Below are 15,874 nucleotides of genomic sequence, written 5' to 3'. Positions count from 1 at the left end.
TGAGTACGCAAACATTGAGAAGATCTGTGGTTCAACTTTTGGGTCGAGGTCATGATGAGAACCGTTTCGTTCTCGTTCGTACATTCTTGGATTATGTTCCATAATCCTCTGCCTGTCTGAAGAACAAGCGTTGGTCCATTCATTGGGATTAAATATTCTCTAAGTACTAGCCATAATTATTAAGCTTACTTTTATTGGGATTTGTTAAGTTTTCATTTCTATTGTCCATAATTAATCTTTATTTATGCTGTATATAATAATGTTATGGGATTGGTCGTAATTACATTTCTATTGTCGTACGTTCATCCTCTTTATTTATAATAAATTAATAAATGTGACTTATATAAATTTTTTTTCCTTCATCTGTAAGTTATTTTGTTTATTAACTGCTTTGTTGCCAAATAAAATAAAATAATAATAATGATTTATGAAAAAATAGAATCTACGGAGAAAAAAAAAAGGAAAAAAGGGCCAATGAGAAGCTTACAAAAAAAAAAACCGCGTGGAGAAAAAAAAAATATATATAAATGGTTTGGTCTTCACTCTTCATTGTCAATTTCACAAGTCACCCCACTCGATCTCAGCACCATTCAAAGTAAAAGTTTTGAGACTTTTTCTAGTTTTGACCCATCTGACTCAGCGTAACTGAGTTGAAATAGAGGAGAGAGCCAAAAAAAAAAAAAGCTTCTTGCGGTTGATTTTGAAATCTCGTCGCCGGCGTCGGACTAAAAACAAGAGAAGAGAGATTTGCTCATCAGAGAAAGAGGGTTTTTTTTTTTTTATAGATGGTGAAGGAAACGGAGTACTACGATGTGCTTGGCGTTAGCCCAACTGCTACTGAAGCTGAGATCAAGAAAGCTTACTACATAAAGGTTCAATTTTTATTATTATTATGGGTTTCTTCTGTTTATCTAGATCCGGTGAGTTTGAATAATTCGAGTATAGTGATTGTGTTGGGTCGTTTTGTTTATTATTATATACACAGGCACGCCAAGTTCATCCAGATAAAAACCCAGATGATCCTCAAGCTGCACAAAACTTTCAGGTTACTTTAGATTTCCAAAAAAGATTGAGCTTTTAACAAATTCCAATCAGATTCAGTAAAAACTTACTTACTTTGGTGATTAGCTTTGTTGTTTTTGTAAAATCATTAGTACCAATTTTTATCTCCAAAATTCTTGGATTTTTAGGATCATGTCTGAGGTAGTGGAATAAGTTCATGTTCTATATATATCAAGAATGAGAATTGATGTTCCTGTTAATCTCTTCTATGTATGGTTTACATGGCTAGTGGAGATGTGTCTTGAGAGTTGTATTCTCTCTTATCATCTGCTTGTTTTGGATGTTTTGGCTAGATTTTTTTTTCAAACAGTAACTTGTTATTCAGGTGTTGGGAGAGGCCTATCAAGTGCTAAGTGATTCAGGACAACGCCAAGCTTATGATGCTTGTGGCAAGTCAGGGATCTCTACGTTAGTCTTTTTTTCTTGCTGAGTTTACTGACATGGGTGCGAAAAGTGTTGCGACTTTTTTCATTGGTGCTTACTTGTTTTTTGTTCTTTTTTTTTCAAGTGATGCAATCATCGATCCTGCTGCAATATTTGCAATGCTTTTTGGTAGTGAACTTTTTGAAGGGTACATAGGACAGCTTGCTATGGCATCAATGGCTTCACTTGATATCTTCACTGAAGGGGATGAGTTTGATACCAAAAAGATTCAAGAAAAAATGAGGGTAAGTTTTGGATTTATTAGTGTCCCCTGCTCAAAACCAAGTCCTCCTTGTACAAAATTTGCTAAAATTGTAGATTGTGTTTTGTTTCAGATTGTCCAGAAAGAAAGAGAAGACAAGCTCTCTGAGGTTCTCAAAGACCGACTCTACGAATATGTGATAAACAAAGACGAATTTGTCAGTAAAGCTGAAGCTGAAGTAGCTAGACTCTCAAATGCAGGTAATATATTCTGTAGAGTGTTCCGTGTTCTGTAGTTATGCACTTTTGCTTTCTCTTTCAATCAATGCCATCTCTATGCTGAATTGAGTCTCACCCGCTCCCCCTTCTACTTTGATATTCTTCAGCTTATGGTGTGGATATGTTGAATACAATTGGGTATATATATGTAAGACAAGCAGCAAAAGAGTTGGGGAAGAAAGCTATATATCTCGGAGTACCATTCGTTGCTGAATGGTTTAGGAACAAAGGTCATTTCATCAAATCTCAAATAACAGCTGCAACAGGTTAGATAAAAGAAGTAACTAATTAAGAACGTTCTTTGTTAGATTCTCTAGAATCTGTTCTTCTCTCTTAGGAAGCAAGGCATGTAGTGATTTTGTTTTCTTTTCGTGGCTGCTTATTGTCATTGTAGGCGCATATGCTTTGTTCCAGTTGCAGGAGGAAATGAAAAGGCAGCTAAATACTGAAGGAAATTATACTGAGGAGGAACTTGAGGAATACCTTCAAACCCATAAAAGAGTGATGATTGATTCACTGTGGAAGCTCAATGTTGCGGATATCGAAGCCACTCTTTGTCGTGTTTGTCAGCTGGTTTGTTTAGCTTAACCAATACTCATGTTCACATCTGACCTCTCTTTGTTTAGTTTCTCTGGTTTGTTAAACTTATCTATGAATCTTTTTGTTCAGGTTCTTCAAGATCCAGAAGCCAAAAGAGAGGAGCTTCGTACAAGAGCAAGAGGGTTAAAAACTCTGGGGAGGATCTTCCAGGTAATATCTGGTTTCATTTCCTTCTTATAGTCTGGCGGGTTGTTAGAGTGTGATTTGGGAATTAAGATACAAGACTAACCTAAAGCATTCATACAGAGAGCCAAAACAGCTAGTGAAAGTGATCCTTTAGAAAATAATGAACCTCAAAAACTAAACGGAAATGGAAGGGGTCACGACCATGATACCTCTACATCACCAAAATCCAGTGAAGCATCTCACTCCACCTCTGGTCCTCAGGTATCATTTCACATGAACCTTTTGCTTATCTTTGATCTTTCCATTTCACCAAACTCATCACTCTCCATCTTCAACGATGGATAAATCTTCCTTGTCTGAATTGTGTTAGATAGACATAACATTCATGCTTGTGTTGTTTAGTAGAAACACTCTGAATCAGTCACAATCTCATAAACAGTTCAAATCGAAACTAGTTAACTGTTTTCTTGTTTGGTAATCTAATAGGAACCACATAGCCCCTACGTGGAAGAAATCAAACTAGGAGATGAACAATTCAACTATTACTTCCCAAGACCAGCACCACCTCCTGGCGCAGGGAAGCACTCCTCGACTGGCTATGATTGATTCAGGTGAGATCAGAGGTACTGTAGCGGTTTCTTGCTTATTCAAAACCCTTTTGTAAATTATATGTAACATGCAGTCTTAGCATATTTGATATTGCAGTTGTGTGCCATGTATGTAAAATTTTCGTTGTTTTTTCTTTTGTTTTGGGGGATCCAATGTGAATTTGGGATTTGTTAGAAGAAAATTATTAATGTTGAAAGCACATGAACATATCTTTAATAGATGTTACACTAAAACAGTAAAACTACACCGATAATTTTATATTTTATAATGTAAATTTTGTTTAATTACTGTTTTCAATATATTAATTAATATTTTAAAAAAACTAAGGTAAAATATTTTTAAAAATAACAATTTAAAAATAAAAACTGGAAGACATTTTTAAGTTTTAACTATGAATTGTTTTCTTAAATTATTCTCCAAATTATTCTTGATTTTTTTGGAATGAAATCTTAATAATCAAATTCCAAACAATTATATAAGTTTAAATTAAGAAATTTTATAGGAAAAATAATGATTGTGAATTACAACACATGGCAACACATGCAAACAATATAAATATCTTATTAACTACATGAACTATTATCCTCACGTAATGATATGCATGAACAAACATGAATTCTGTGTATAATATCATAACCATCAAGTTCTGGTGCTTTGTTCGCCAGAATTCAGTGTTGACTAGCATTGACCGGCATTGATCGGCATTTAATTTTTTATATGAAAAAAAAAATAACTACCTATGAATTATAAAAAAAAATATATGTTAAAAAAAAAATTAAAAATTAATATATTTAAAAATTAAAAAAAAAATTATATGTTAAAAAAAACAATTTGGAAGATAGTTTTACCTATGAATTGTTTTCTTAGATTATTCCAAATTATTTTGGATTCTTTTAGTAGAATGAAATCTTCTAATAAGAGTAGATTTCATTCTATAAAACATTAATTAAAATGAAATTGTTTGTGTAGAATGATTAATTAAAAACAAAAAAAAATGATTAATTAATTAAAACATTAATTAAAATGAATTAAAATTAATTAAAGTAAATTCCTAAAATGATTTTAATTCAAATTATTTTGGATTCTTTTAGTAGAATGAAATCTTCTAATAAGGGGAGATTTCATTCTAATAAACATTAATTAAAATGAAATCTTTTAGTAGAATGAAATCTTCTAATAATCTAGATTTCATTCTAGCTTTTGAATGGTTTTAATTTACCAAATACTAAATCTAATAAGATATTAGGGTTATAAATGATTTTAGAATTATTAAAGGATATATTTTTTTATTAAAAATAATAATAAATTAAAAGATGCATGAACTAAAAGTAATGCCATATATTCAACCGATTCAGTAATGCCATATATAAAAAGATGTCATCACAACCGATTCAATATCGTGCGCGAAATAAATCAAATGGGTCGGAAGAAGCCGAGTGCTCGTGGTGGAGATGATGATGATGAGCAGAAACCTGCTGCGTCATCTCTCGTTGTTGGTGCAACTAAATCTAAGAAGAAGGCTGTTAAAATTGATGAAGATCATGAGTACTCAATAAATACTGAGGAAGAGAAAGTTGTTATCGCTGCGAAGAAGAAGAAGAAGAAGGGTAAAAACGGCTTTGCGGTTTTAGCTTTTGATATCCTTGGAGGTGATGATAGCGAAGAAGTTGATGGAGATGAGGAAGAAGGCTCTCCCGGTGAAATCACGTTTTCGGGTAAGAAGAAATCTTCTAAACAGAAGGGCAGAAGTGTCTTGGCCTCATTAGGCGATGACTCAGTTGCAGACGAAAGTGGTCTAGCTAAAACTCCTGTTGTAGAAACTGGAAAGAATAAGAAAAAGAAGAAGAATAAGAGTGGTAGGACAGTAGAGGAAGAGGATGATTTGGACAAACTTCTTGCAGAACTTGGAGAAACCCCTGCTGCTGCTTCATCCACCCCTGGAGAAGAGAGAGTTCAAGCTCAGCCTGGGCCAGTTGCACCGGTACAGAATGCTGGTGAGAAGGAAGGAAAAGAAGAGACTGTTGAGAGTGCTGCAGCGAAGAAAAAGAAAAAGAAGAAGGAGAAAGAGAAGGAAAAAAAAGCAGCAGCTGCTGCTGCAGCAGCAACCTCTTCTGTAGAGGCTAAGGAGGAAAAACAAGAAGAATCAGTAACTGAGGCACAACAGCCGAAGAAGAAGGATGCAAAGGGTAAAGCAGCAGAGAAAAAAATTCCCAAACATGTTAGAGAGATGCAAGAGGCTCTTGCACGGATGCAAGAAGCCGAAGAGCGAAAAAAGAAGGAAGAAGAAGAGAAATTGAGAAAGGAGGAAGAGGAGCGCCGCAGGCAGGAAGAGCTTGAGGCTCAAGCTGAGGAGGCTAAGCGTAAGAGAAAGGAAAAGGAAAAGGAGAAACTCTTGAGGAAGAAGCAAGAGGGCAAGCTTCTAACTGCAAAGCAAAAGGCTGAAGCTCAGAAGAGGGAGGCTTTTAAGAATCAGCTCCTGGCTGCTGGTGGAGGTCTTCCTGTTGCAGATAATGATGGTGACGCTACTTCTTCAAAGCGTCCCATTTATGCCAACAAGAAAAAATCATCTCGCCAGAAAGGCAATGACACTTCTGTCCAGGTGGAAGATGAGGTAGAGCCAACAGAGCACCATGCAGGTGCACCAGATACTTTAGCAGACACTGAAAAGATTGATTTAGTAGAATCATTAAACTCAGATGAGAAATCAGGACCTCCTCAGGAGAATGGGGCTAGGGAAGATGATGAAGAAGATGAATGGGATGCAAAAATTTGGGATAATGTTGATCTTAACATCAAAGGTGATTTTGATGATGAAGAGGAAGAAGCTCAGCCTGTGGTTAAGAAAGAATTAAAGGATGCTGTATCAAAATGCACATGATTCATGTTAGTATGAAATGTAGTTCTTTGTTCTTCTTCCTAGTGTTTCATCTAATGTCTGTTTTTAGTTTTATCTTTTGAATTTCTACACAGACCCTGAAGCTGAAAAATCAGCAGGTATGGGCAAGCCAACAACAGCTGCTGTAAAAGCTGTGCATGAAGTGGAAGATGCTAAGCAGACAAAACGTGCTAAGAAGGGTAAAGGTTTAGCTCCGAGTGAAGTTATAGAAGAAGGTGGAGAAAATCTCCGTTCTATTATTTGCTGTATCATGGGTCATGTCGATGCTGGTAAAACAAAGCTGTTGGATTGCATCAGAGGAACAAATGTACAGGAAGGCGAGGCTGGAGGTATTACTCAGCAGATTGGTGCAACTTATTTACCTGCGGAAAACATCCGAGAGAGGACTATGGAACTGAGAGCTGATGCACAACTTAATGTGCCCGGTGTATTGGTTATCGATACACCTGGCCATGAGTCCTTCACGAATCTGCGGTCAAGAGGTTCAAGTTTGTGTGACATTGCCATTTTGGTGGTTGACATAACGCATCGGTTACAGCCGCAAACAATAGAATCTCTAAATCTCTTGAGAATGAGGAATACAGAGTTCATTGTTGCATTGAATAAGGTGAGACTGCTTGTCATTCTGTTTGGATGGGGTCTTTGTTCTATGTTTTTAGTACAAAGTGGGAGAAACTTATTTAGATAGGAAATAAAATTCTTACAACTTCCAGGTGGATAGGATTTATGGATGGAAAACATGCAAGAATGCTCCTTTCGTGAAGGCAATTAGACAGCAAACTAAAGCTGTTAAAGAATTATTTAACAAGAAGCTCGCTGAGGTAAGTCATACATCTAGAGTTTCTTATGTATGATTTGAGCTATCACTTTGGTTTACATATCGTTCAAGTTTTGTTGTTTCACTGGTGTTCCCAGATTAAAACCCAGTTCCAGGATCAAGGACTCAACACTGAGCTTTATTACAAGAATAAAGAAAAGGGAGAATGTCTCAGTATTGTTCCCACTAGTGCTATTAGGTATGTATCTCTGCTTATTTGTTTCTAATGTACAGCGTAACAGATCTCTTGCTAAGATAGTTGGTTCTTGATATTTGCAGTGGGGAAGGGATCCCAGATCTCTTGCTGTTTTTGGTTCAATATGCTCAGAAAACAATGGTTAAGAAACTTACATATGTTGACAAAGTGGAGGTCTCTCCCCTATCTCTTTTAAAATAACACTTGTTTCTGCATTACTTCAGCATGAGGATTCTGATCCTTTCTTGAAATTTTTGAATAGTGTACTGTCCTTGAGGTCAAAGTTATTGAAGGCCATGGTACAACAATTGATGTTGTGTTGGTAAACGGTGAACTCCATGAAGGTGATCAAATCGTCGTTTGTGGGCTACAGGCTAGTAAAAACTTTATTTTCTAAATCCAAACAAGTAATGCACTTGGGTATTTATAGATCTTAGTATAGTGATCTTATGTCTTCCTCATATTTCAGGGACCTATTGTCACAACGATTAGAGCATTACTGACTCCTCATCCAATGAAGGAGTCAAGAGTGAAGGGTACTTATCTGCATCACAAAAAAATAAAGGCTGCACAGAGCATCAAGATTACTGCTCAGGGACTTGAACATGCAGTTGCTGGTACTTGCCTGCATGTGGTTGGACCTGATGATGACATGGATGCAATTAAGAATTCGGTTATGGAAGATATGGAGTCAGTTATGAGCAGAATTGAAAAAAGTGGTGAAGGAGTTTATGTACAAGCGTCTACACTAGGGTCATTAGAAGCATTGCTTGAATTCTTGAAGTCCCCAGCTGTAAGGATACCAGTCAGTGGTATTGGCATAGGGCCTGTGCATAAGAAGGATATAATGAAGGCTGGAGTGATGCTCGAGAAGAAAAAAGAAGATGCTATAATTTTGGCTTTTGACGTCAAAGTGACTACAGAGGCTCGTGAACTTGCTGACGATATGGGAGTTAAAATCTTCTGCGCTGATATCATCTATCATCTATTCGATCTATATAAGGATTACATTGAGAAAATCAAAGAGGAGAAAAAGAAGGAATCAGCCGATGAAGTAGTCTTCCCATGTATCCTTAACATTCTACGTGAGTTCAATAAGAAAGACCCAATAGTGCTTGGAGTTAAGGTCGTCGACGGTATACTTAAGGTATCCTATTCTTACTCTTCTATATTCTCTCGGTAACTTGCACAATACGAGTCATTGGAGGATTCTCATTCTTTTTAACATTCGTCTTGGTTTTTAGATCGGAACCCCCATTTGTGTCCCCAGCAGAGAGTTTATAGATATTGGCCGCATTGCCTCTATTGAGAAGAACCACAAGCCTGTTGACTATGCAGAGAAAGGCGACGAGGTGGCGATTAAGGTAATAACAACTTTTGTTTACAGAGAGAGACAAAAGAGAGTACTTATGGTTGCTGAAGTTTCAACTTGATGCATTCACCTTGTAATGAAGATGCTTTTCTCCTCTGGTGGTATAACACAGATTGTTGCTTCAAATCGTGAAGAACAGAAGGCGTTTGGAAGGCACTTTGACAAGAAAGATGAGCTTGTGAGTCACATTTCGAGGAGATCTATCGACATACTCAAAGAAAACTACAAGGTAAGCGGAGGATAAGATAAGTTATTTCCCATTCTGCGTTTTCTATAAATCATCATCATCATCGTTCTGACCAAAAACAAAAAAAAAACATAACAAATGCAGAATGAAATGTCTCCAGAGAAATGGGAGCTCATTTTGAAACTGAAGAGACTCTTCAAGATTCTCTGAACATTCACATGTCTACTCTGGAGCTTAAAACACTCGCAGGCTTGTTATGTATTGTCTGCTGCAGAAAAAACGCGATTCATCTTCCTGATTCTAGTCTAAACATTTAGAAAAGAAGTGAGAGAGGTTAGTTAAGGAGAGAGACAAAATAATGTTGTTGTCTAAATTATACATAGAGGATGCTTCCTAGTTTGCTTTGGACTTTTTTTAAATCTTATTTTCTGGTTATTGTATGAGGTAGATAACCGATTCCCCACTGCGGGATAAGTTCCTAATTTAGAAATTCAAGAAGAACTATTATTGTAAAACTATAATGACCTCAAGCATAAAGAAGAAATGCCAGAAACTTACTACAATAAAAAGGGAAACACACAAGATTGTTGATAACAATTTTAAGCTACTGTTGATTCAAGAAAAGGGTAATCGGTATAACCCACGACAGGATCAGAAGTGTAAAACGTTGGTCTATCATATTTATTGAGCGGTGCATCAACTTGGAACCTCTTTGGCAGATCAGGGTTGGCCAGAAACCATCTACCATAAGCCACGAGATCGGTTCTTCCCTTTGACACGGCCTCATTCCCATCTTCCCTCGTGAAACCTCCTGCAGAGATAAAAGTACCCTTAAAGGCTTTCCTCATAGGAATTAACGTGTGAGGACATGCATGTACTTCCCCCATTGTTTTCATTCTGGCTTCAATCACATGACAGTAGAGGATTCCGTATTTGTTCAGAGACTCCGCCATGTAAAGCCCCAATGCTCCTGGATTAGTGTCTCCGGATTCCATGTAGTCAGCAAACGGAGAGAGCCTGATACCAACACGGTCTGGTCCGATCTCCTTAGCCACTGCATCAACTATTTCTAAAGCGAATCTGCAACGTTTTTCCAATGATCCACCGTACTCATCAGTTCTATCATTCACCGTATCTTTCATGAACTGGTCAATCAGATAGCCATTAGCTCCATGAATCTCAACTCCATCAAAGCCTGCAATAACAAAAAAAAAACATTCAAAAGATAAGAATCTTGAAATGATTTATTCAGCTTCTTGAATTATTCCCAAATCAAGATTCACTTACCAGCTTCCATAGCATTTCTTGCTGCAAGCCTAAAATCGTTGACAATGCCGGGGATTTCTTCGATGTCTAGCCGTCTTGGAGGAGTAAACATGGCTTCGTCAATACCGTTAGAGCGGATTTGAGGCATCAATGGCTTAGCCGAACAAGAGATAGGAGCTTGTCCATTTGGCTGGAACCCTCGGTTAGAAACACGGCCAACATGCCAGATCTGACAGAAGAAGACACCACCTTTGGCATGAACAGCATCAACGATTGGTTTCCATGCCTCCACATGCTCTTTAGTCCATATCCCAGGAGTATCTTGATACCTTTGAAGATCAACAAATCACACAAATGTGGTAGGATCAGAATCAAAGACCCACAGAAATAAATAAAAACGTAACATTTAATCAAGAAAAAGGAAGAATATTTAAGTTACCCTTGAGCTGTATCTGAAACTCCAGTGGCTTCAGTGATGAGAAAACCTCCTGGAGTGGTTCTCTGAGAGTAATAAATTGCAGCGTGAGGCTGAGGAACGTTTCCGTACGATCTCTGTCTCGTCAGTGGCGCCAGAACAACCCTATATATATAGAAACAAAACGAATCAAGCTTTTGTTATCTTGAAGGAGCAGCACAAGTCATCAAAACGACAAAGTAAGTTAAAAAAAAAAATATTACCTATGAGAAAGATTGAATCTTCCCATCTTATAGGGAGTGAGAAGAGGTATACTCTGTTTTGCTACTGCGTTTTCCATTTCCATGAATTTCGGATTTTGTTTGATTTTATTTTATTTTTTTCTTTCGAAACCACTTTCAAGTTATTGTTTTCCTTGGATTGTGGAGGATAATGAATATGTCTCGCACATATTTATACACACATTGATTGATCAAAAGAAGTAGGAACGTGAGTCTTTATTTCGTCTATAAAGGAACGTGGACGTCATTGAGGACGCATTTGTGGACCCTTATAAATCCATCCACTTGGAATATTTTTACTTCTTCATGATGACGAATGCATTGACGACATGAAAGCACTTTGAACTTAACCTATATTCTTTCCTTTGTTCCTCCCTATCATCTACATACAGTCTGTTCGGATTCGACTTTTTCGATCCGTTGGAGCTTTATACAGAACATAACAAATGGTGGGGACTCGTATGGTTTCAATCACTTCTTTTGTTTTGGTTTGACTTTACGAAAACTTTGACCACCGACAATAATATGCTATGCTTTTTGTTTTCTGCGCAACATAGTAAAGAGTCGGAAGAATGTGAATTGAGACTCAAATGGAAGATTAAAAGAGACATAAACACACACTAAATTGCGGCATTATCACATCAAACAGATATAAGAAACCAACCATTTTGGGTGTATATGTGTAATGTGTCCCGCCCACCTTGCTTGACTAGTTTAGGTCACAAAATAAAGGTGATCAATCCCAAATAACAGCTGCAACAGTTTGAAAGTGACAAAGCTCTTTATCATTGGAATCAGATTTGGGCCTTAAGTTTATGTTATAAGCCCAGTATTAAAAAAAACTCCTAACACTTGTTGGCCTAAACCGTTTTATTTTTGGGCCTTAAGTTGCTGCTAAGTGGTTTTAGCATAACGCCGCCAAGCCTATGATGCACGTCAGGGATCTCAGTGTTAGTCTTTGTCTTGTGTGTGACATGGGATCTTCTCGGTGCAAAAGTGTCGGTCCTTACTCCTTGTTTTTGTTCATCCTTTCAATAATGTAACAATCATCGCAACATTTTTTGGTAGCCAAATTGAAGGGTACATATAGGACAGCATTACTTGATATTGCCAAAAAAACTACAAGAAAGAATGAGGGTAAGTTCTGGATTTATTAATAACTCAAAGCCAAGTGTTCCTAGTTGATGCTATACCCTTAAAGTGTGTGTGTGTGTGTGTGTGTGTATTATTCCTTTATCGTGTGGTTTGGGGGAAATTAATATGAATTTGGGCTTGTTATAAGACAATGATTGATGTTGGAATCTCACATGAAAAAAGCTCTTTTGTAACAAATGTGTTGGAGATCATGTGTTCACATTACTATATGTGTTGAGGCACAGGCTAAGTTGTGCAGATTTTGTCCTCTTAAAATGACTTATAATGCATTATTAGCTGTCCCTTTTTATTTGCATATGGGAGAAATTTACAATGACCCATCATTATTTCTTAAACTATTCATTAAACACACAAATTACAAAAGCTATATAAGTATTTTTTTGTTGTGGTAGTGATTTCTTTTTTTTTCCCCATTGGAACTTAAATGATACGGTAATGAATCAAATTGCATTAGCTGGAACAAAGGACAAAACTCAATAATTTAGTCTCGAAAATGTTTGGCTTGAGTGTGACGGTGTGACTGTGAGTCTGTGACCAATGGGAAATTGTGATTCTTTCTATTATTAATTAATTCGAAAATTATGGTTATTATAAAAGGTGTGAAAGCTTAACTCCTAGCCGTTGATGGCTTGATGCTATAGTTTTGTTCAGTTTAGATCTTCAAACAATGTTATAAAATGTTAATCGATATGTCCCACTATATTATATGGTTTGAAATGAATAATAATCCAAAGTAAGTACGTCTTAATTACCGTTAAAATTTCGCTGTTATCAGTTCCGTGTGGCTTAATTGAAGACGTAAGTACTGTTATTAGAGACGTCGTTGATATAGAGAGATTAAAAAGCACGACGTTACCAAAGGGGGTATAAAAGACAAAAGAATCCTTGTACAGAACTCATCCTGAAATAATAACAAGTGGACCAAAAGAGAAATAAAGAAGGTCAAATATGGTAAACGACACGCGTCAATGGAGAATAATCATAAATTTAATAATAATGTTTCGAAATCTTCAGATATGAATTAAAAAAAAAAAAAAGGAAATATACAAATCCAAGGAAAGCATCAATGGTGGAAGAAGAAGCTTGCTTGTGAGATTATTATATCCAGCGAGCTACGACGAGTCAAGCAGTAGTAGTGAACCATAAGTAGTACCACATAGTGTGTGTGTGTGTGTGAGAAAGAGAGAGAGAGAGAGAGAGAGAGAGAGAGAGACGTGTTAGTGTGTGTTTTCTTCGCCAAGCTACCACGGCGTGAATCGACTTTTTTTAGTTCCCAGATCTCATCTCTTCCGTGTTTGATTCACTAGAAATCTGCAGGCGAGAATCGAGATTTATCAGATCTCGTTTTCGCTTGCATTTAGGTTTTTTTTCAAAAAAAAAAAAAATCAAATCAAATCAAATCGAGATCTCCGGATCTGAGTAGTGTCGGTGTTCAATTTTTCAAAAATGGAGAAAACTGAGAGCGAGAAGAAATCGCCGGTGTCAGACGTCGGAGCATGGGCTATGAATGTAATCAGCTCCGTTGGAATCATCATGGCTAATAAACAGCTCATGTCCTCCTCTGGTTTCGGATTTGGCTTTGGTACGTCTCTCTCTCTCTCTCGCTCTCTCTGATTCTGTGATCTAACCTCTCTCATCTTGACGAATCTGATGATTTCTTTATAATAATGATTCCACACAGCTACAACTCTTACGGGGTTTCACTTCGCCTTCACTGCACTTGTTGGTATGGTCTCAAACGCTACAGGACTATCAGCATCTAAGCATGTTCCTCTTTGGGAGCTTCTTTGGTTCTCCATTGTTGCTAACGTCTCCATTGCTGCTATGAACTTTAGTCTTATGCTCAACTCTGTTGGCTTCTACCAAGTAATAATTTCTTTCTTTTTGATTTTGACTCTTTGTGTTACTCTGTTGAAAGATCTTTCGTTTTGATTTTGATTTTGATTTTGATTTGTGTTGTTGTCATATAGATTTCGAAATTGAGCATGATTCCGGTGGTATGCGTGTTGGAATGGATTATACATAGCAAGCATTACTGTAAAGAAGTGAAAGCTTCTGTTATGGTTGTGGTTATTGGTGTTGGCATCTGTACTGTCACTGATGTCAAAGTTAATGCCAAAGGTTTCATTTGTGCATGCACTGCTGTTTTCTCTACATCTCTCCAGCAGATTGTAAGTTTTTTTTTATTCTCACCATCCCTTTCTTTATAGTTATAGATCTGGCTTTGCTTCTCTTTGCCTGCTTTGATCTCTCTTTCGTTCTTGAAACACAAAGGCTCAAACTTTTCTTGGATCTGGAAGGGAACCTTTTGTCTCTTTAATCTCGATTTATGTATAATCTGTATGTTTGGCCTCCCAGTCCCAGATCTGAAATTCAAAAGCTAATCTGGGAGACACAGTTACTTGCTGTAATCCTGAAAATGGCATTTATTCTCAAGTGTTTTGGCTAATAAATTTTCAATTTTTTCTATTGGTAACAGTCAATAGGTTCTCTGCAAAAGAAGTACTCAGTAGGATCTTTTGAATTGCTGAGCAAAACAGCCCCAATCCAAGCCATTTCACTTCTCATCTTTGGCCCCTTTGTTGACTATTTCTTGAGCGGCAAATTCATATCTACTTACAAGATGACTTACGGTGCCATTGTAAGTTAAAAAAATTCAACTTCTTTAAGATTGAGATGACTCAAAACTAAACGCAAAATCTTTACTCTTATCTCTAAATTTTTGCAGTTCTGCATTCTTCTCTCCTGTGCATTAGCTGTTTTCTGTAACATAAGCCAGTATCTCTGCATCGGAAGATTCTCAGCTACATCCTTCCAAGTTCTAGGTCACATGAAAACAGTCTGCGTCCTCACATTAGGATGGCTTCTCTTTGATTCCGAGATGACATTCAAGAACATCGCCGGGATGGCCATAGCTATTGTTGGGATGGTGATCTATAGTTGGGCGGTTGATGTAGAGAAACAGAGAAACGCAAAGTCGACGCCACACGGCAAAAACAGTATGACCGAAGATGAGATTAAGCTACTCAAAGAAGGAGTTGAGCATATCGACTTGAAAGACGTTGAGCTCGGTGACACTAAACCATAAAAGTGTGTGTGGTGCTTATCATCCAATTTCAAATTACACGTCGAAACTGATTCTTTATACAAATATTTCCTTTGTGTGCTATTTTCACTTTATTCTTTCCACTTTAGATCATTTTGGGCCTTTAGAAAGCCCAAATATCCTTCTTTGCTTAAAAGTACAAGACCCATCTTAAATAGTGATATGTTCGTTCTATATAAAGTAATACAGAAATGTCAACTGAACCATGGGAGTGTTATTCATTTAATATTATTACACTAAGAATTACCAAAACAGATATTTTTGTATTTTATGAATGATTCAATGGCATAAAATTTTCTAACAGTGTGACCAGTGTCCAAATGTTATAAATTTGGTGGAAACGAGCATAATAACTCAGGTCATGAGTCAGGACATGTGATGTGTGTTTTAAAAAATACAAGAAAGTACATGTGATGTGGTTTAAAGCTATAAGGGAATGATTAAAACAAAAGCTAGGAGGGTTATTTATTTCACTGGGAGCTGTAAATAATTTTTTGTTAATAATAGATTTGTGATTGGATTGGGCATGAAAAGTTTTACTGGATGGTGGTAGTAAAAATAATAATAAAAAGTTACTGAGTTAAGTAATAAGATGGGAAAGAATTGGGGAGGTCCCAGTAATATGAAACCAGACCCCAAAAAAGATCCAAATCCTACAACTAGGTACCATGCTATTACTAGGCCCTCTTTTTCCCTCTGCTTTAATGTCTTTATTGGAACCCTCAAAACCTATAGACAATTCATAAAAGATCAAAACAAAATTTTAGAGAAAAGAATCACCTTTTTTCTTTTTAATTTTCTCAATAATAAATATATTTTCTAAAACAAAATTATAATCTTAATTGATAAAATTTTGGTCACTAATCTTCACATATTTCTTCTT

The 15,874-nt window shown here is 36.6% G+C and overlaps 3 protein-coding genes and 1 pseudogene across 4 annotated transcripts; 3 read left to right on the top strand and 1 right to left on the bottom strand.

The window, feature by feature from the left end:
* The first annotated feature begins 548 nt into the window (after window positions 1-548).
* Window positions 549-3,511, top strand: LOC104713337 (chaperone protein dnaJ 10). The gene is made up of 10 exons (XM_010430433.2): window positions 549-872; window positions 986-1,045; window positions 1,388-1,470; window positions 1,571-1,730; window positions 1,821-1,947; window positions 2,073-2,231; window positions 2,360-2,538; window positions 2,635-2,715; window positions 2,812-2,952; window positions 3,178-3,511. The coding sequence occupies exons 1-10, from the start codon at window positions 786-788 to the stop codon at window positions 3,295-3,297; spliced, it is 1,197 nt and encodes a 398-aa protein (XP_010428735.1). The 5' UTR covers window positions 549-785; the 3' UTR covers window positions 3,298-3,511.
* A 105-nt stretch (window positions 3,512-3,616) lies between these two features.
* On the top strand, window positions 3,617-8,934 carry LOC104713335 (eukaryotic translation initiation factor 5B-like; annotated as a pseudogene). Its single transcript, XR_015566688.1, has 9 exons — window positions 3,617-6,160; window positions 6,246-6,803; window positions 6,910-7,017; window positions 7,112-7,212; window positions 7,293-7,383; window positions 7,472-7,582; window positions 7,679-8,356; window positions 8,454-8,573; window positions 8,694-8,934. The product of XR_015566688.1 is annotated as a eukaryotic translation initiation factor 5B-like (transcript).
* A 316-nt stretch (window positions 8,935-9,250) lies between these two features.
* LOC104713336 (12-oxophytodienoate reductase 1) lies at window positions 9,251-11,129 on the bottom strand. The gene is made up of 4 exons (XM_010430431.3): window positions 10,713-11,129; window positions 10,474-10,614; window positions 10,056-10,363; window positions 9,251-9,963 (listed from the first exon to the last, which is right to left on the bottom strand). Exons 1-4 carry the CDS (start codon window positions 10,793-10,795, stop codon window positions 9,368-9,370), a joined length of 1,128 nt encoding a protein of 375 aa, XP_010428733.1. The 5' UTR covers window positions 10,796-11,129; the 3' UTR covers window positions 9,251-9,367.
* Window positions 11,130-12,704: 1,575 nt separating this feature from the next.
* LOC104713334 (UDP-rhamnose/UDP-galactose transporter 1) lies at window positions 12,705-15,243 on the top strand. The gene is made up of 5 exons (XM_010430430.3): window positions 12,705-13,467; window positions 13,567-13,751; window positions 13,856-14,056; window positions 14,365-14,526; window positions 14,614-15,243. The coding sequence occupies exons 1-5, from the start codon at window positions 13,332-13,334 to the stop codon at window positions 14,971-14,973; spliced, it is 1,044 nt and encodes a 347-aa protein (XP_010428732.1). The 5' UTR covers window positions 12,705-13,331; the 3' UTR covers window positions 14,974-15,243.
* Window positions 15,244-15,874: the final 631 nt, after the last annotated feature.

This window comes from Camelina sativa, chromosome 9 (genome assembly GCF_030686135.1).
Source record: "Camelina sativa cultivar CO46 ecotype springtype chromosome 9, ASM3068613v1".
Classification (NCBI taxonomy): domain Eukaryota; kingdom Viridiplantae; phylum Streptophyta; class Magnoliopsida; order Brassicales; family Brassicaceae; genus Camelina; species Camelina sativa.
This window is presented reverse-complemented; position numbering and strand designations above follow the sequence as displayed.

Bases quoted from the DNA above. Each gene is read 5' to 3' on its own strand.
- LOC104713337 (XM_010430433.2), top strand. From the start codon at position 786: ATGGTGAAGGAAACGGAGTACTACGATGTGCTTGGCGTTAGCCCAACT. The intron at 1,731-1,820 runs GTAAGTTTTGGA...GTTTTGTTTCAG, and splicing joins AGATTCAAGAAAAAATGAGG to ATTGTCCAGAAAGAAAGAGA. The intron at 2,232-2,359 runs GTTAGATAAAAG...TTGTCATTGTAG, and splicing joins TCAAATAACAGCTGCAACAG to GCGCATATGCTTTGTTCCAG.
- LOC104713336 (XM_010430431.3), bottom strand. From the start codon at position 10,795: ATGGAAATGGAAAACGCAGTAGCAAAACAGAGTATACCTCTTCTCACT. The intron at 10,615-10,712 runs GTAATATTTTTT...CTATATATATAG, and splicing joins AGATTCAATCTTTCTCATAG to GGTTGTTCTGGCGCCACTGA. The intron at 10,364-10,473 runs GTAACTTAAATA...TGATCTTCAAAG, and splicing joins GTTTCAGATACAGCTCAAGG to GTATCAAGATACTCCTGGGA.
- LOC104713334 (XM_010430430.3), top strand. From the start codon at position 13,332: ATGGAGAAAACTGAGAGCGAGAAGAAATCGCCGGTGTCAGACGTCGGA. The intron at 13,752-13,855 runs GTAATAATTTCT...GTTGTCATATAG, and splicing joins ACTCTGTTGGCTTCTACCAA to ATTTCGAAATTGAGCATGAT. The intron at 14,527-14,613 runs GTAAGTTAAAAA...AAATTTTTGCAG, and splicing joins AGATGACTTACGGTGCCATT to TTCTGCATTCTTCTCTCCTG.